This window comes from Perca flavescens, chromosome 7 (assembly GCF_004354835.1).
Source record: "Perca flavescens isolate YP-PL-M2 chromosome 7, PFLA_1.0, whole genome shotgun sequence".
Lineage (NCBI taxonomy): Eukaryota > Metazoa > Chordata > Actinopteri > Perciformes > Percidae > Perca > Perca flavescens.
Window position 1 is genome coordinate 10,857,895 of NC_041337.1, and position 18,222 is coordinate 10,876,116.

Consider the following 18,222-nt stretch of genomic DNA (forward strand, 5'->3'; position numbering starts at 1 on the left):
GGGGGGGAAAAAATGGCTTAGACCCCAGAGGGTTAATTGCCAGAGAAGCTTCTTAAACATGCATTACCTGTCTAGACCCTCTCCAGACAGTTATGAGCTGGCATTTGATTATCCTTAAGAAGGATTGGAGAATGGCTAGTGGTCAAGGACCTGTTGCAACAGGCTAAAGATTACAGCTTAAAAGATTTCCCTATTTATAATTAAGTTTTGTGGTGCCATCATGTGGCTAGCTGGAGTGACTGCATTTCTACAGTATATGATGACAAGGGAGTATTCAAACTCCCATTTCAGTCAAATTAGATTCTTATTGTTGTCATCTTCGCATGCACCCCTTATTTCTTTCGCTGGAAATTATTAGTAGTAGGCGGTGATCAACATCAAATTAAGGAATTGCTCATACGCGAGTAAGATTTGTTTTTCGCATCAGCTTCTAAACTTTGAGGATTTGCAGGTTTTCTTTGTTTCAAATAGATGTAAACTCAATAATTTTGTGTGCCAAAAAACAAAACCATTGTGAAGACATCACTTTATCTTTAATCAAAAGCTAGATTAATCAATAATGAAATTAATCTTTAGTTGCAGTCCTAGTGTTGTTAGTGCACTATAAGTCAGGTTTAGCATGCGTGTTGTGTGTCTCTGGCTTTGTGCATTAATCTGTTTTTGACTGCTTGTGCATGTTGCATCTTTTCACTGTGTACAATCTCTCAGGTGTGATCAGTATGTCACCCAGTTGGATGAGATGCAGAGGCAGCTGGCGGCAGCCGAGGACGAGAAGAGGACACTGAATTCTCTGCTGCGTATGGCCATACAGCAGAAACTGGCTCTTACTCAGCGTTTGGAGGACCTGGAGGCCCCTCTGTCTCCCCACAGCTTGAACAGCAGCCCCCGCCGCTCCAGGGCCAAAGAGCTGGCCACCAAGTCAGGCCGGGCTCCGCGGAGCCCCCGAAACAGTCCGGCACGCCCCCCGCTGAGAAGCAGTCCACGAGCTAGCCCTGTTCCCGGCGGCAGCGTTTCCGCCATGGCCACGCACCACCTGCGAGGTTTAACACGAAGTCTCCACACAAGCCCTGTAAGAACCTCTCTCTCTCTTTGTCTCGACAACCCCATCCAAACAAACCGCTTGTCTTGCAGAGGCAAGGGTCTCCCACGGGACGCCACCTTCATTAGAAGTCATAGTGTCAGTGATATTTTTAACACCGAGTTGAGTCCTGGCTACTCCCCGACGCGTAAAGGCTCCACCAGTTCTGTGAACAGCGAGATAATGGTAAAGAAAACACATACACAAGTCAGCGATTCAAGAAAAGGTAGGTCAGGTCGGAGAGCTTCAGTCCCTGTACGTCAGGACACCTTCATTACAACTCGCGTTGTAACTGCCTCATCCACCAGGCGAAAGTCTTCTATGTTTTCTTCATCCATTGATGATCTAACCTCTTCTAAGTCTTTGTGTGTGTATCCTAACACATCTGAAGCATGGGGTGAAAGTAAACAAAAGCCTGATCTAAAACCAAACTTAGATACTTCGGTTAGAAGAAAACAGTCGAGTTACAGGTCTAATTCTGTACAAACAGCAGCTGCATGCCGTAACACATTTCAGTCAGACACAGTCTCCTCTCAGTCAAACGCTACATTTTCAGGCGCCCTGACAACCACATCCCACACTGTTCACAATCAACACGGTAAGGCCAAGATGACTGGGATCTGTAGAGAGTCTAGGCGTAGATTATCCACCTCCACAAGTAGAACCAGTGAGGAATCGCTCATTAATGTCAGTAGGAGCTCTGGTAATAAACCTCAGGGCACACCTGCCAGGCCTCGGAGCTCACACTCAAAATCCTCTTGCAGGCACTGAAATAAAGTAGCCAGCTCTATACTAAACTACTTTATCTATAGCTATACATTATGTTATAACAATTAAATAAATAAGCCATATGTTATGCTATAAATTATGAAATAATCTATCTTTAATATTTGTGTGTTTTGCACATATTTTGTTTAGAACCAATGTTAAGAATTATTTGCTTTTTTTACATCTCATTTAGCTGTTGGGATGCCCTAGTTTGCTGATCCTATATGTGTTGTATTGATCCATTTATCCTTATTAATTACCCTCACCTTATTCACTCAATTTTTTTATTTCAACTAAAAATGTTTTTTTTTTTTTTTTTGTCTCTGTCTCACCCTGTCTCTGTAGCGCTGAAACACTCCTTCCATTACTCCAAACCCCATCTTCTCCATAAGGACCTGTCTTCATGTTGACTCCCGGCTCCCTCCTCCTTTCCTGACTCAAGACATCCTGTCCATCCCAGATATGATGCAACATTCCCCAGTGTACCCACCAGAACCATGGATTTTTAAAAAAGAAAAAAAGAATCTCTCATCCTGCCCTCCTGCATGCAGCCCGGAGAAGGATGAAGGGACAAATGTGCTGCTCATTGCTCTGTGAAGTCATTGACTGTCTTGTCCCAAGTGGATCCAGCTTCCATCTGGTCATGTGCTGCTGTGTGTTGTGGTGAACCATTGCCAGTATTTATTCCAGAATGAGAACCTTTTCATGTCCAGTATTTACTGTCCTCAGACTTTGATTCAAGGCTATGATCTGTCTTTACACTCTTGCCTGTAGTCTGGCATCCTGGTCAGGTCTGTCTGGCATCTCTAAGTGTCTGTAAGCCATTAGATCATCTGTGATAACTCTCCCAGGTGGTAGTTTTTGTAGAACAATGCAGCCTTACTAACATAATTGCTATCCCACAAGTAGAGGGCTTGCTATCGTCCTGAGATTCCTCCCTTTCCCTGGTGATACAGTTACATGCCCTTTTTTTTTTTTTTTTTTAAATCCTGTGACGTGTCTGGCTCTTTGGATTTTGCCCATCAGCCACACCCTTTAACTCTATGTCAGTAAACTTAAGTATTTTCATTGATGGAAATAGATCAGCCATAAGTTCACCACCTCAGGTCAAATGGATTGATTAGATATGTGATTTGGGAGATCTTAAATGTGCATCTTACTTTGCAAACTATGCAGACCAAGTCAGGACAGTTCCTGCTGTTTTTATAAGGTACCTTCACTTTCATTACAGTGGCTGGCTGTAGCTATTTTACAACGGCTATTTAGCATCTCTCACAATAAGCAGCTATTGGAAATCTTCTGGGCGTGCTAAGTGGCACAATTGCAAGCATCCACCCAACAGATTGTTGTTGGGCTGTGGATTTTAAAAGACACCGTCTTACATCACCCAATAATTTAAGTGGCTTAGTTTACCTAAAACTAATATTAACATGGGCCATTTTCTTGGTTACATAATCATAATAACAGTTCCCATTCAGCTTCTGCTTTGTCTCACTCCTTTAAACCGCTAAGCAACAATACCCATGTTTTGTATCCCATCACTTAATGTCACACTGCTTTTGTCTGCTACCAAAGTAAGCATGTCGTAATGAACTAGTATTACCCACAACAAGCTAGTTTTCTTCTCCTGTGGCTGCAGCATCCATTGTTTTTACTTAGGAATGTGAATAGAGCTAGCAGGCTGCTGTTAGAGTTGCTGCGTGTAGAAAGATGTAATAATATTCTCCCATCATTTTAAAAGCTCACAGTGCTTTGCATCTAGAAGCACATTATGGCTTCAAACAAAGAATACATACATTTTACAAAAGAAAAATGTTCACTCCAATGTGACATTGCTTTGCTAGGGGAAGCTCCGTAAGGAGGGGTCTTGGATTGCAAAGAAAAGACAAAGGAAGAACATGTAAACGTACATGCATCTGTGGATACCTCAACATAGGTTGCTTATAGAGTAGTTTGAAGCCAGGGCTGTGGTTTGAGAACAGCAGCACAGTTAACAGGAACACTGTTCTAACACCTGTCTCATTGAATGCAGTTAAAATTCAAATTGAATTGACCTGATGAGACCAACCCTGATCTTTAAGACCACATTTTGAAACCATTTGAACAATTGACAACTCCATTTTCAACTGTCCAGTGGTTCATTAGAAGAGGCCACATCCTGCTGATTTATTTTTATTTTTAGTGCCTTGGTTTTGATCTTGTCTGTTGTTTTAGACTACGTCACATTTTCCAAATGGAGGCTACTATTCAACACTGTAGTTGTGATTTTCTTTTTTGAAGGTATGTTTTATTTACTTTTGAGGAAACTCATTGAGCAGTGTTAGCACTGAATATAGCGATTTCTCATTATGGTAAAATATTTTCACTTTTTAGTTAGCATGCGTTGTATAAACACATTAGTATTAACTATTGAATAATGAATGCAGTAAATCACAAACATAATGTATTGAAAACATAGGTTAAATTTCCTTGCTAAAAAGTGGAAATGCTTTAACATTATGTCCTATTGCTTCGAAGGTTGTAAATGGATTTCTTAATCTATTTAATTCACTCTGTGATGATGTGTGTATAATTTAATTACCATTGTATAATATTTTAACTGTATTTATGTGGTCTGCGTTCTGTATTCACTTTGTTCTCAAGGACGACATGCACACACTCCACATAACACACGTGATGGTCCTCAACTTTGTATGTGTATGCAATTTCCTTTCTTTGACCTGTGAACCACTTTTGTCATGAAGAATTAAAACAAGCCAACTCTCTGTTGATTCTGGTCTTTTGAGTTCAAACACAGTATTGGAATAATGAAAAAAGTGAACGTAAAAAATGTTAGCAGAGGTGGCCCAATGGCCCTATCAGCCCATCCTAAACATCCTAAACATGAACGTCCATTCTAACAGCTAATGATGGACTTTATCGCCCTCACTCCATGCAAGAGGTATAAGAGGAAGTGTTGCCTTGTGATTGTTATGTTTGCACAATGAAATGAGTGTTTCCCATGTAGCCAAGTAGTAGAGAAGTGATTCCAAGATGGGGACTACCATCCAAATTGGCCAGTGCTAACGCTTCTCACTTAGTAAATAATGTAATTCAAAGCCTTCAGAGAAACAATACACACTGTGTTGCCTCCCACCCAGTGGAAGTGCAGTGGAAAGGGCTCTGCACTTCCTTCTGTGAGCCTTGCCTTATATACAGTACGATCAAAAGCCGAGATCTTCAACAGGGGGTCCTCAGAATGACTGCGTGGGGGCAGCGGCCAAATTATTGTTAAATACTTTATTTTAAATAAGATGTCTGAAAATATACATTAACATGAATGCAACATAATATTAGCAAAGATAAGTCAGCCTTTTAAAAAAAAAAAAAAACAGCCGTTTGACATTAAAACATGATATATGAGTATGTAAAGAGTAGCTTAGTAGAGTAGGGCACCATAAAAAGGTATGTGTAAAGGCTTACAACACGTTATTGTAGGCCCCGTTTAGTATGCAACTTAATTTATTATAATATATGTAGTAGGTGGTCCCTGCTCGTCTCTACAAGTAGGGGTACTTGGCCTAAAATATGTTAAAGACCCTTGATCAAAAGGACAACAGTTGCTGATCTCATGACAGTGAGCAGGCAGGCTTATCTGACATACAAATCCTGAGGTCTTCCGGAGACCAAATGCAAACATTCCCAGACAATTAGATCTGTGATGTTGAAACCCTTAACCCTTCCTCAGGACAAATGGGCCCCATGATCTTTGGTCTGTCAGTTGACTGTTGGCGCACTCTTATCTGACAACCTCAGACTTCAACATATCCATACATTGTGTCCTAAAATCTGTTAAAATGTTAATTCCCCACAGGTGCTTTCAGTTTATTATATGGGATAATACTGCAGGCTACTATTTTATGGTAAAATATTCCACTAAATACATGTGGTCTGTCTGAGGTATGTGATGGTAAAAGCATTCATTCTAAAGTTTTACTTCATATTTTTTTCCTAGGGAGGAAAATGAGAGGAAGAGCAGTAGTGCAATTGCTTTGATGTGAAATATGCTGTATACTCAGTCTTAGTCTACATTTGAATAAAGTCTAACGTCACAGAGGTGACTCAGCTGAGCAGTTGGACTAATAATTTAAAGTGCAATAACACACACCAAACAACCCAGGCGGGTTTGCACATGAGTAATCTTGTGTAATTGTTCCTCTGTGATTTGTTAACTTTAAAAAATCCGCTGCAGATAGTGCGTAAGAACAAAATCCCTCTTTTACAAAAAAACTTATAATTTAAAAATGAAAGTTGAATGAAAGCAACAAATTAACCTAGTGCATTAAAAATACAAACAAAATTCTGTATCACTCAAAGCATAACCTCTAGTCTAAAGCATGTACAACAAAGATTAGAGCCCTAAATGAGTTCTGAGTTCCTTAAAACTATTTAGAGATATCAGACATTTCAGACATTTCCTAATCCGTGGTAGATTATTACTGTGAGCACGGAGCAACACAATCTGTAGCAGTATTTCCCGGATTAGTACTTCCTAGCAGAACAAATTTAACAAACACGAGGCAATGTGTTCTTATACTGAAAAAAAGTCATCAAGAGTGTGGTTATGTGTACTTTACAATTCCCAGATTATCAATCTAATAGCAGACTGGTAGACATGATCTAGAGATTTTAGGCAGTTATGGCAGTTTGTACGTGCATACAGACAATATCACATGATCTAGGATAGAGAGAAACATGCTCTATGTCTGCAGAGTCTGGAGTAAGAAGTCCTATTTGTTTTCATACATGAAATTTGAATGGTGGCCTAAAGGTTAGAGAAGCAAGCTTGGGACTGGGAGGTTGTTGGTTCCATCCCCAGACCGACAGGATAAAATCTGGGTGGGGAAAGTGAAAGAGCAGCGCTTGTCCCTCCCTCATTACCACCACTGAGGTGCCCTTGAGCAAGGCCCTTAACCCCAACCGCTCCAGTGGAGCTGCTCAGTGGCCAGCAGATCAGGCTGTGGTTGTACTGGGCAGCTTCCTGGTATGAATGTGTAACTGTGTGAATGTGATCAGGGCGTTCCTGCAAAAGAGAGGCTGCCTCTCAGTGAACCTCCCCTGAATAAATAAAGGTTAAATAAAAATAAAAAAAATATGAAGCTTAGCATCACTTGTACATTTGTCAATTCATAAACTTCAGGTTCCATAAACAGTGACAATTTTCAAATTGAGATATTGTTCTTGATTTAGACAGCAACATTTTGTTTGACTTTGTTCTGTTTTTAAAACAAAAAGTTGTAGTGTTTATGGCAATTTTCATTTAGCTCTATCTGAACCAACTATAAAAGCATACTAGTAATAATCACAGGCAGTTTCTTCTTACTTTTACCTTCGATACCTCAAGTACATTTTGCTAACACTACTTACAGTAGCCTAAATACTTTTTACTCAGTGCAGGACTTTCCCTAAACTCAGTGTACAAAGGAAGGTCCTGAATGCATTTTGAAACTTAAAAAATGAGGTTTTTTTGTATTCTTTATTGCAAAACAATGACAAATTCCAACATACATACCAGGGGTTAAGTGGTAAATAAATTATGAAAGAGGAAAGAAAAATAGATTAAATAATTCAGCAGTTCATGCAATTAAGAAATGTGTTACAGCCATGTCATTTTAGTCTTTGCAAATATGAAGTAATACTCTTCTTTTGTGTTTGTTATGATCAGTTATGTCAAAAAAAAAAAAAAAAAAAAAAGTCAGGTCAGGTTATGATTGGCTGCAGGGACTACCGACCAGCCCCTTTAAATGAAGAGGCGTGTTTATCCAGGGCATGGCGACGTGAGGGCGAGGTGTTTTCATGTACTTCTTGCTAGAGCTAAGCTGCAAGAATACATATTTGTCCTGCAGAGGAAGCAGGTTTTAGACGTGTTACATTTGCACAATGACAATGTCTTTTAAGACACTGGGCGCTATATTAACCCGTACACTGTGGACTAAAGGACACAAGACTCCTCCTCTGGCGAGATCTCCCAAAGTTAACAGACTTTCTACAACATGTAGCGTCTCCGCGGCAGGCGCTGGGAGAGAGGAGCAGGGCTGCGAAGAAAAATGTAAAGTCGGCAGTTCGGACAGGCCGAGTGGGGAGGTGCCGTCATCCACCGAGCCGGCTCACAGATGCACGACTGGGGATAAGAAACGACCCACGGGACCCAAAGAGCCCGTGGGTGCTCCCGGTGTTGTTACTGGTGTTAAAAGACGGTCACACACCTCCACCGCAGTTCCAGCGAACACGACGTCCTACATGTGGGCTCGTTACAACGAGACCAAACGGCTGGTTCACGGTAAGCAGAGCATAGGGTCCCCTCTTTGTTCCCCAAGTCACCCCCACATAGCATCACGGGCGGGAACATTTTGTTTACTCGGTTCCGAGTTTGTTTTCCATCTTTTCGAAGTTATCCCAATCGAACAGAGGGCACAGTAATGCCGACCCCTCCATGCCAAACACATAATCGGATTTAGTTTAAACAACTGCTGTTTTAAAGAAAACGACAAGTCAATAACAAGTTTCCCACAGTTCCTCTATTTGGTCTTCAAAACAGTCCTAACGTTAGCTAACGAAACATACTAGCTAGCTAGCTTATAGCTGTTAGATTTTCAAATGGTATTTAAATTAGCAATTGCTTTGAGCAGTGAACAAAATGGTTGTCTAAGCAGACCGCTAATGTAGTATAATATGTCATCTGACAGAAACGTTTTTTTTTTTTTTTTTGTAACAGCTAACGGTACAGGTGATGCATACACGTATAAAGTCTAATGTTAAAAATAGAGCCACATATAATGGTTAAAAAACTTAAAAAGGAGTGATACAAATGTATAACACCATAGAGTTAAAGGTTTTTTATTCAACATAATAATATAATATTGCGAATGTATCAAAATATTTACTTTTCAGTGCTGTTATTCTGTCCACGTGGCCCAGCCCTATCTTAAGTGTGTTATCATAGGGGGACAATACATAGAGCAAACAACAAGATAAGTAACAATAGTTCTTTTGAAAAAAAAAAAAAAACCTTAAACAAACTCAATTACCATCAAAAGCCCTGCATTCATAGTCTTACTTAAGTAAACTTGTACAAGAAACATCTACTTAAAGAACAGTTAACGTACTCATTTTGCAGCATAATGCCCTACTACAGTGATATTATGATATATGACTAGTATTACTGATGCATTAACATGAATACAACATTTTAATGTTGAAACTTGTCGAGATGGAGCTAATTTAACGTACTTTATAAAGCGACTGTTGGATTGCTTAATTTATAACCATGCATCATAAGTTATAAACGTTTTTATGTAAAATCTAGCTGTCACATAAATGTGGAGTATTCATATTTACCTTTTGAAATGTTGTTTTTTTAATACTTTACTGCATAATCAATGTACGTCTCTCCTGTGATAATTGTATAGGATGTTTTTTTTTCTCTCAGTAACTGATTAAATCAGAGCGTGAATTGTGAATAGAATTTTAATTTAAGTTGGTTGTACAATCTCAGGCTGACTAGTCATTTCATAGATCTAAACTTTTGTGATGTGACTCAGCCCTGAAATAGAGGCATTTCTCGAAATAGAATGTCTGGAGGAAAACTAGTTGGTACTCGTATTTCCTGCTGCACAGCTGCTGCCCTCGTTGAACTGTCCCAGCACAGAAAGCCTTGGCCCACATTCTCCTATAGACCCACAGTGCTAGTCCTGTACTCATATTCCAGCCAGGTTATTAGAGGCTGTCCCTTGAACAGATTGTAAACTGTTTGTTTAATCTGTGCCCATCCATTAGCTGCATGATTGTTGTACTTATCAAGTTTGCAACAGTGGCTAGCAAACCCTTAAATAGATAATGTAAAAAACCTCTATTACAAGAGTTAGGCTAATGAATGCTATGCTCCCAATCAGGGATACATAAAATCCAGTACAAAAGGGCTTTACGAAATGTTTCATTTTTTGTTGGATGGATCTAGTTCTCTGAAGAGTCAGCACACATTACGCAACCTTTGATGAGCGTGCCAGCCCCACTAGATTGAAAACAGCAGTGGAATTACTGCTATCCTGTCGGAAGGTTTCATAATACAAGAGAATAGTACAGATTTGTTTTTACATTGTGAATGGCCTAATTCTTCCCTTCATCAAAATGAAAAACAGTGACTTGTGTTTTGTTCCCCTTATCTTGCTTAGTTGTGGATTTCTGTATGATCTGATCCGTATTTAACTCTGCTCTCAGATGTGATCCCACCGGGTGCGTGTAACCTCCTCAACTCCTCCACCATCTACGCCAACAATGAGGTCAACCTGGCTGAAGTGGACATCTACGGCTTTGACTATGACTACACACTGGCTCTGTACTCAAATGCGCTCCACTCAATGATCTACAATACAGCGAGAGACTTCCTAATCCAACACTTTAAGGTGTGTTTTACAGCAGTTGCATGCAGGTATATTGGCATTACAACTGCTTTTAGATTCCCGTTAATTCATCCATTTTGTCCTCCCGTTTGACAGTACCCTGAAGCCATCCGCAAATATGATTACATTCCCAACTTTGCCGTTCGGGGTCTTCACTATGACATCCAAAAGGTACATTCTTTTTAATCACAAATGTCCCATTGCAGAAAGAGAAATGTTTACATTCTTTCTCTGTACAGATAATTACAAGTAAAACTCTTTTTCCGCCTCTGTAGGGTCTTCTGATGAAGATAGATGCCTTCCATTACATTGAGCCAGGAACGGTGTATCGGTAAGAGGCTGATGCTGTATTGAGTGTATGTTAAGTAACACTTATGCCACCTTGTTACCTCTGCCAAGGAGGTTACGTTTTCAGTTTGGTTTGTTTGTCTGTTTGTTTGTCAGTAGGCAGCCTTGCGACTTACAATGACTTACAAAGATACATAACAGCTACAAGTGTATGCACTATACAGGATTTACCCTATTATACTTTATCGACAGGAATTGATAGGTCAAACAGCAAACAGCCACCCACAAATAGTCTATAAACAAAGCATCAGGCTGTCTTTGAGATTTCACATGAACAACGGTTAAAGTTACTCAGGCTACTGAAGAATACCATAATTCCTCCATTCGGTTAGGCCTGAGCGACGCACCCCAAGCTTCCATCCTTTAACCGTTTAACCAGCAGCGTGTTAGCATTTGGACAAAGAGCTGTGTGTCCAGCTTGTGCAGACTGCAGTTAGAGTTTTGCCTGAGGCCTCTTGCAGGAGCAACACTTTTTAGGTTTTAGTTTGTGATCTCCCTGTAGGGGAAATGGCCTCTAACATGTTCCGTTTGAGCTTCAACTTTACTCTTCAAACAAAAGTGTATTGGCATTGGGAGTTGCACCTGGAATTGCCTCCAGCCTGAAAATAAACAACAAGAACTTTGCTATTAAAATGTGAAAAAGGTTAAGTGAAAAACATGCAGCTGTTACTTGCATCTATCAACCATCAAAGGGTGCAGCCAATGGCCAAGTATGACTTTGCTCAAGGTGCAAAGGCGTTATACTGTCAGCTAATCCATAAATCAATAGATAATCTCTCTCAAGGGTTAAAGACGACACAAGGCTAACAAACAGCCATGTATACCGGCTCTTCCAGTCTCTCCACTGCGGGCCGGAACAAGAGCGGAACAAGAGGGGTTAGGATTGTGACCGGCCTCTGCCGAGCTGTTACAACCTCAATCTTCAGCCAGAGAGGACATTGTTTCTTCAGCTTCTTCTTGCGTTGTCACCCCAGCGGGAGGTGTGCTAACGGGGCTTGCAACCGGTGAATCGGTCGTGCTATTAACCTCATCGCTGAATGAATGGCCTCCAACGTTTATATTCTTTCTACGAATCTTTTGAGTTAACGTACTAAACATGAGTTGAATTTGCACCGCAGCGCCGCCACACCTTGATGCTCATGACAAGAATAGCATGTATACTTATCTTTATCGAAGTGAATTAGGTTTAAATCACCATCATGCATGAACGAATATTTTTTGAAATTTTACACGATGATCACATTACACAAAACTGAAATTGCACGTCAAAATGACACACTGTTAATATTTTTAGAGACCCCCCACCCCTAAATTTCACAAATCATATTTTCAGGGGAGGCCATGTCTTTTTAAGGGGAGCCGAGCTCCCCCGTAGTTCTCACCCTGAATGCAAGATAGGGGCAGCCTCTAGTTTACCCAGTAGAGTGTGCGCCCCATGTAGGCTGAGTCCTTGGCAGAGGCCACAGGTTTGAATCCGACCAACTGCCCTTTGCTGCATGCCGTCCCCTCTCTCTCTCCCCTTTCCTGTCTTCAAGCTGTCCTGTCGATAAAGGCCATGAAAAAACCCCAAAAATAATCTTAAACAATGGCCTTGGCTGAGGTCTGCGCTCTCCGAGTGCCCTTCTAGTTTCTTTATCACACCCCTGCTGCTGAAAACAAAATCATCTATGTGCTTTATCTGATAAGGGTGTGTGTGCGCGTGCGTGTGCTCTATTGCATTAATTTCTGTTTGATGTTCCCAGGGGACTGAGCCCAGTGCCAGACGAGGAGGTCCTTCAGCTCAACGGGGGGACCTACCATGTCCCCTTGCAGGAGGACAGTGGCTTTTATGGAAAGGTGACGAGGATAGTTTTAAAAGTGTAGTAGTGTATAGTAATATGAACACCACTGGATAATCTAAATCAGGTACTTCAGTTTGCTTTGAATGTTTGTAATAACTTGTGTGGAGAGAGCTTTCTGACATTTATAATAAAGTTATTGCACTTTGTATTCCGATGTTTTCTTCTCTGTGAAACAGGTTTGGCACAGATGAGAAAGCTCTTCTTAACTTGGTGGACTCAACACATTTGTTATAATCTCAAACCGGCATGTAGTTCAGGATTACATCTGTTACTGTCCACGGATATTTAAAGTGTGTGGCTTTAGTATTACATAAACCCAGATTTTGAATTTTGTAATCTCATTTGTTCCATTGTCGTCATGAATCAGCTGGAAGGCAGTGTTCCAGTCCCTAAAAGCTAACCGCCAGAACTCTGTGTCCAACAAAATAATTAGTTTTTAGTTATGAATTTAGTGGGAGCCACACTCAATCAGTCAGGAAAAGTAGAAATCTCTATTGAGTCTGACAGTCACAAAAGGACTTGTTTGCTAATTAGGAGCAATTTGGACTCAAATTGGAAATAGTTGTGGTCCATCGGGTCTTTTGACTGCTTTCCTGGAAGGAAGTATGCCTCTCCATCTTCTAATTCTCCTTGAAACATTCCTATCCAAATAGTTTTGGCGTGGCTCTTGTCTGTCTCTTAGTGGGCTGTGGTTGTAGTGAAAATGGTTCCTTATGTGATTAGCAAGTGTTAATTTTACAAGTTCACAAACATTTACCGCATCCCAAGTCATTATCAAGCATCATACTATATTTTCTATCACAGGGACCAAAGATTAAGCAGTTCATGGACATCTTCTCCATTCCTGAGATGACTCTCTTGGCCGCGACAAATGATTTTTTCATCACCAGCGGCATCGAATATGATCCAGTTCACCTCTTCAAGGATGTCTCGGTGAGTGTGCTCCCCCCTAACTCTCTCTGTATTGAATGTTACACCCTGACAGATCCACCCTATAGCTCATGCTGAGAGGCATACTGACCCACTGTATTTGGCTGTTACACATACTGCCTCCAGCTGGAGGCTCAGGAATCTGCTGAGCTCAGTAAAAACTTTTGCAATGGACTCTTATTGTGGGAACACAGAACAATAGCTGCTTTTCCTCTCTGTCCTGATATGCCAGGGTTTCCAATTGCAGGGCACTACAGTTTAATATCTGCTTTGATTGAAGAAAAAAACAAAAAGCAATTTTATATAATGGGCTATCTCTCTCTGTAGCAGAAAATAGATCAGCAGAGCACCATGGAATTTGTAGATCTGTTGTGAAGACCTGTATAGCTGTTTCCACAAATGTCAGATGTTGCTCATGTCAGATGTGTCCTCTCTTACTGGAAATACTGTTTGTTGTTGACGATTGGTGACGCTCAGTAGAAGGCGCAGCAGACAGGACATGACACTGATTACCCCGGATCTCGGAGACGTTTATAATTGTTCATAAACAACCGAGTCTCTTGCTCTTCCTTGAATTTGTCTGACAATTTCAGCATCAGCTCTTACCAACAAAAGTTCCCGAATCCCGTCATCTCTCCAGGTAGACATTTTTGTTGCAATTTGTTTGTTTTCTTCCAGTTTTGCGTGAGCGGCATGGAACCTCATCAATTTTCACACATTTGGAGCAATCAGAGATTACACTGGTTTTGTACTAGGGAGCTGGCAGGGTAAACGCCGTTTAATGACCGATCCAACTGATTCGGACATTTGCGTTCTCGCGTATGGCAATGTTTGGATAATTTCATGTTTGAAAAGCAGCTTATGTAATACTTCTTTAATCCTCAGGAAGCAATTGGCATGGTTCACCTGAAAGGCTACATGTACAAATGGGTCATGAGAGATCTCGGTAAGAAATGTTTTTCCTAAGTTTGTATCAAGCCAGCACATTACTGCACGTGAAATAACATTACAGTGACGATTTGTGCCACTGAGCTCTCTTCCTTCTCTTTACAGATAAGTTAATTCAGAGAGGAGAGGAGACGGCTGCTGTTTTGCATCGATTGGTCAGTCAGGGAAAGAAACTATTCCTTATTACCAACAGTCCCTTCAGCTTTGTGTAAGTGTTGGCTATCTGTCAGCTATGAGTCCAGTCTGATTCATAACGAGCGTAACAATCGGTTATTCTAATTTTTTTTTTTTTTTTTCTTCTCCCGTGCGTAGGGATAAAGGGATGACACACATGGTGGGGAAAGAATGGAGAGACTTCTTTGATGTTGTCATTGTCCAGGCAGACAAACCTCACTTCTTCACTGATTGCATCAAGTGAGTAAATGTTTTGGAGAAAGTGGTGAATCTGGTTCAGAAATGCCATTTAAAAATGGTTACCCTTTCAGACCCTTTAGGCGCTTGGACGGTAATGGAGACCTTCGGTGGGAAAAGATAAACAGTTTGGACAAAGGACAGATCTACAAACAGGTCTGTATCACCTTCTGCTACTGTCTGACTTATCTCAAAGCTAAATGTTTCCCTATGTTTGAGCTGTCCCGATCCTCTTATCATTAGGCTTTCTCTCTCTATTTAGTAGTGGGTTTTCATAGGTTACACGTTTTTACTTGTTGCATTCTGTGTGTACTTAATGAGCTGAAGAGAATGGCCTGTGGTTTGTGGTTTTCTTTTGTGTTCCAGGGAAATCTGTTTGACTTCCTCAGACTGTCAGGCTGGCGAGGTTCAAAGGTTCTGTACTTTGGAGACCATCTGTATAGTGACTTGGCTGTAAGTGTCAAAAGCATGCGGATGACTCCCTGCGTTAAGTATCCAAAGTATGACTAACTGTTATTGTGACAAGGATGTTTTTCTATGCATTTAATGCGCACAATGTATCCGGTTTCCTCTCAAAGTGGAAATTTGACAAATTATAATTTTTTAAGATTTTAAAAAAAAGTAGCAAATTATTCATTATTTACGGTCCAGGCCCTGTCAAACACAGACATGCAGGTTCACACACTGCCAGATGCCCACTGTCTCCACCTATTGCACAATTCTGAAAATTTCCAATCTGATGTTTGGGTGGGGCCAGAGGGGGCTAGGAACAGCAGATGGCAGTACAGACTCCCTGATATTGTTTAAAAAATGTAGAATCAACGGCATGGATTTTGGAGTCAAAGGTACATGAATTTGTTTATATATATATATATATATATATATATATATATATATATATATCTCTCATTGGTTCCATCTGTGTCCAGAAATGGGATCATCTAAAAGTATCTAAAACTTCATCTGTAACGTGATTAATAAACCAGCAGCAACCCTTTACAATGTATTGTGTAACCTACTGGAAGCCACTGATTGACTCTGTAAACAAAGACATCCAGAATAGGTGAAACTAAAGACGCCTGGTGACGAAACATGTTCCTGCTGAGTATTTGTGTGTGTTTCTGCCCAGGAACAGTGAAAGCTGAGTAAATGTGTTTTGACAAGGATAACTGGTTCAGGAACCAGATATTTTTCCGTGGATAAGATTCCCCTGGAGTACTCTACTGCTTCTCTCTTAAATAAATATGCAACGTGACTTGATGGATTTTGTAGAACACACTGATGACTTAACTTTGTACAGGCTAGATGTTGACTAAAGCAATTTCACTTGGTGGTAGGACCTGATGTTGCGACATGGCTGGCGTACAGCAGCCATAGTGCCGGAGCTGGAGCAGGAAACCAAAGTGGTGAGCACAAAGCAGTACGCTCTGAGCCTCACCTGGCTACAGGCTTTAACCGGCCTCATGGAACGCCTACAGGTGAGAAGTCAGTCCCCTTTACTCTGTTTTTACACAGGGGCTCTCCAAAAAAACAGCATTGCCACACCTGAAAATTCCAGTCTTGACCAACTCCAACCCGAAATGTGTAAAGGGTTTATGGGACAGATTTAGACATAGATAGCACTTATTCATGTTTGGTAAGCCTCATATTGCCAAATGAACTGTTGGCAAACCACCTATCTGCACTGACACTCATTTGCAGCTGTTTGTCACTGGTTTGATGACAAAACGGGATGTCAGAAATATGGTCCAAACGGTGTGTGTTCTCACATTTTTAATCGGAAAGGTTGGATGATTATTTGCTTATGTACCTGTAAATATTAGGTTTCCATCAAATTTTTTTTTTTTTCCTGTAGAACAGACCTCGATTTGTTCATATTGTTGTTTTCTTTATTATCTTAGACTCATCGGGACCCAGCGTCTAAAGTGGTGTTGGAGGAATGGCATAACGAGAGGGAAGAACTCATGTGGGTGCCATTCATTTAATCCATCACTTAATGTTGTGTATCTCCCAGTTAACCTAATGACCCTGCTTTTATCACATATGGTGTATTTATCAAAGCACTGGATTGAAGTACAGTTCTGAGGTGCTTGTACTTGTACTTTTAAGTTTTATGTCACTTTATTCTTCACTATATTTACTTGCCAGCTATAGTTAACTTAGTAGTAACTTTTAAAGAACCTACAATGAGCATATTACATATGATGCTATTTTACAGTAAATTAAACTACCTAACTGTAAATAAAATAGAATTAGAATTAGCTCCACTTCGAACAGCTTTAATATTAAAATGCTGTTTGAATGCAGAGGGCATTCTGCCTGCATATTTAGTGCAATACTTTCACTTGTAACTGGGTATTTTTACTTTGTTGTTTTGCTACTTTTACTCCGGTAAAGTATCTCAATACTCCACTTCCCCCTTTTACATATATATGCATTTATACATGCCTTAAATCATTTTAACTTATATACCCTAACCTTTTATGTGTCGCAGGGTGGTGACAAAGAACTTGTTCAACCCTCAGTTTGGCAGCCTCTTCCGAACGTGTCACAACCCTACTTACTTCTCCAGACGCCTGTGTCGATTCTCGGACATCTACATGGCCTCGCTCAGCTGCCTTTTAAATTACGACCTCACGTACACCTTCTACCCGCGCCGCACCCCCCTGCAGCACGAGGCTCCTCTGTGGATGGACCAGCTTTGCACAGGCTGCATGAAGACACCTTTTCTGGAGGAGATGTCTCAGATACGATGAGATCTGTGCTCTCCTCAGTGACTGTCTGATGTTTCCTATTTTAGGCCCAGCGGACATATCTTAGTTTCTTTTATATACTATAGCTAGTGTCCTTTTTAGTCGAGAAGGTGCTGCACAACTCCCTCTACAGGGCGAAGGATCCCTGTTCTACCCGGTGACTCACTTCCCTGAGGAATTCACTAGAGGGTGCTGTAGACTTAGCTGCTGTCCAGAGAGCATGTGGTTCAATATTGACAGACACTCGGCTGTTTGCAGCCTCAGTCAAAGTGATATCAAAATGCTGAGCAATAGAGCTACCGACGCACAAATAAACAAGTAAAATCTGACATAATTATGTGTTTTTTTTATACAGGTGCCATGTTGGAGGGGCTTATAGAAGTCAGGTTAGGATTTTTCTATGGGACAGGGTAACCAATTTATTAAATTTGCAGTTACGTTATTTTAGCTGTCCTAGTTTTTTGATGTTGGGAGATTTTTTTTCTTCTTATTAAATTGTGGTGATGTGTTTTTGGATTTGATGATTGTGTTTTAGTTTTTTTTTTTTTATGTTGGACGTCTTGTGCTTCTTTGTGTTTTCTTTGTCATCTTAAAATCTTGGCACCATGTTGGAAATAAGTGTTCTCACTTTCACGTGTTCGGTGTCTGATAAGATTGGGATTATTGTGAACAGAATGAGGACAGCCTAACCTTTTTAGTTAGTTAAA

General features: G+C 40.6%; 2 protein-coding genes across 5 annotated transcripts in view; both read left to right on the top strand.

Annotated features, from left to right (window-relative positions):
• zgc:162200 (protein bicaudal D homolog 2) overlaps positions 1-4,611 on the top strand; it is a 42,262-nt gene extending 37,651 nt beyond the window's left edge. For all 4 annotated transcript variants that reach the window (XM_028582353.1, XM_028582351.1, XM_028582352.1 and 1 more), the window contains 2 exons: positions 709-1,069; positions 2,192-4,611. In XM_028582353.1, coding sequence (XP_028438154.1) covers positions 709-1,069; positions 2,192-2,197 — 367 coding nt within the window. In that variant the 3' untranslated portion in view covers positions 2,198-4,611. The remainder of the gene's footprint in view (positions 1-708; positions 1,070-2,191) is intronic.
• A 3,026-nt stretch (positions 4,612-7,637) lies between these two features.
• Positions 7,638-18,024, top strand: nt5dc2 (5'-nucleotidase domain containing 2). Its single transcript, XM_028582212.1, has 14 exons — positions 7,638-8,165; positions 10,103-10,287; positions 10,381-10,455; positions 10,560-10,615; positions 12,375-12,468; positions 13,278-13,406; positions 14,289-14,349; positions 14,457-14,559; positions 14,664-14,765; positions 14,837-14,918; positions 15,129-15,215; positions 16,100-16,240; positions 16,664-16,728; positions 17,257-18,024. The coding sequence occupies exons 1-14, from the start codon at positions 7,766-7,768 to the stop codon at positions 17,516-17,518; spliced, it is 1,842 nt and encodes a 613-aa protein (XP_028438013.1). The 5' UTR covers positions 7,638-7,765; the 3' UTR covers positions 17,519-18,024.
• Positions 18,025-18,222: the final 198 nt, after the last annotated feature.

What these genes read in the sequence shown, in the direction of transcription:
- nt5dc2 (XM_028582212.1), top strand. Translation starts at nt 7,766, where the DNA reads ATGACAATGTCTTTTAAGACACTGGGCGCTATATTAACCCGTACACTG. An exon ending in GACCAAACGGCTGGTTCACG is followed by an intron (nt 8,166 to 10,102) that starts GTAAGCAGAGCA and finishes CTCTGCTCTCAG; the next exon opens with ATGTGATCCCACCGGGTGCG. An exon ending in ACAGTGGCTTTTATGGAAAG is followed by an intron (nt 12,469 to 13,277) that starts GTGACGAGGATA and finishes TTTCTATCACAG; the next exon opens with GGACCAAAGATTAAGCAGTT.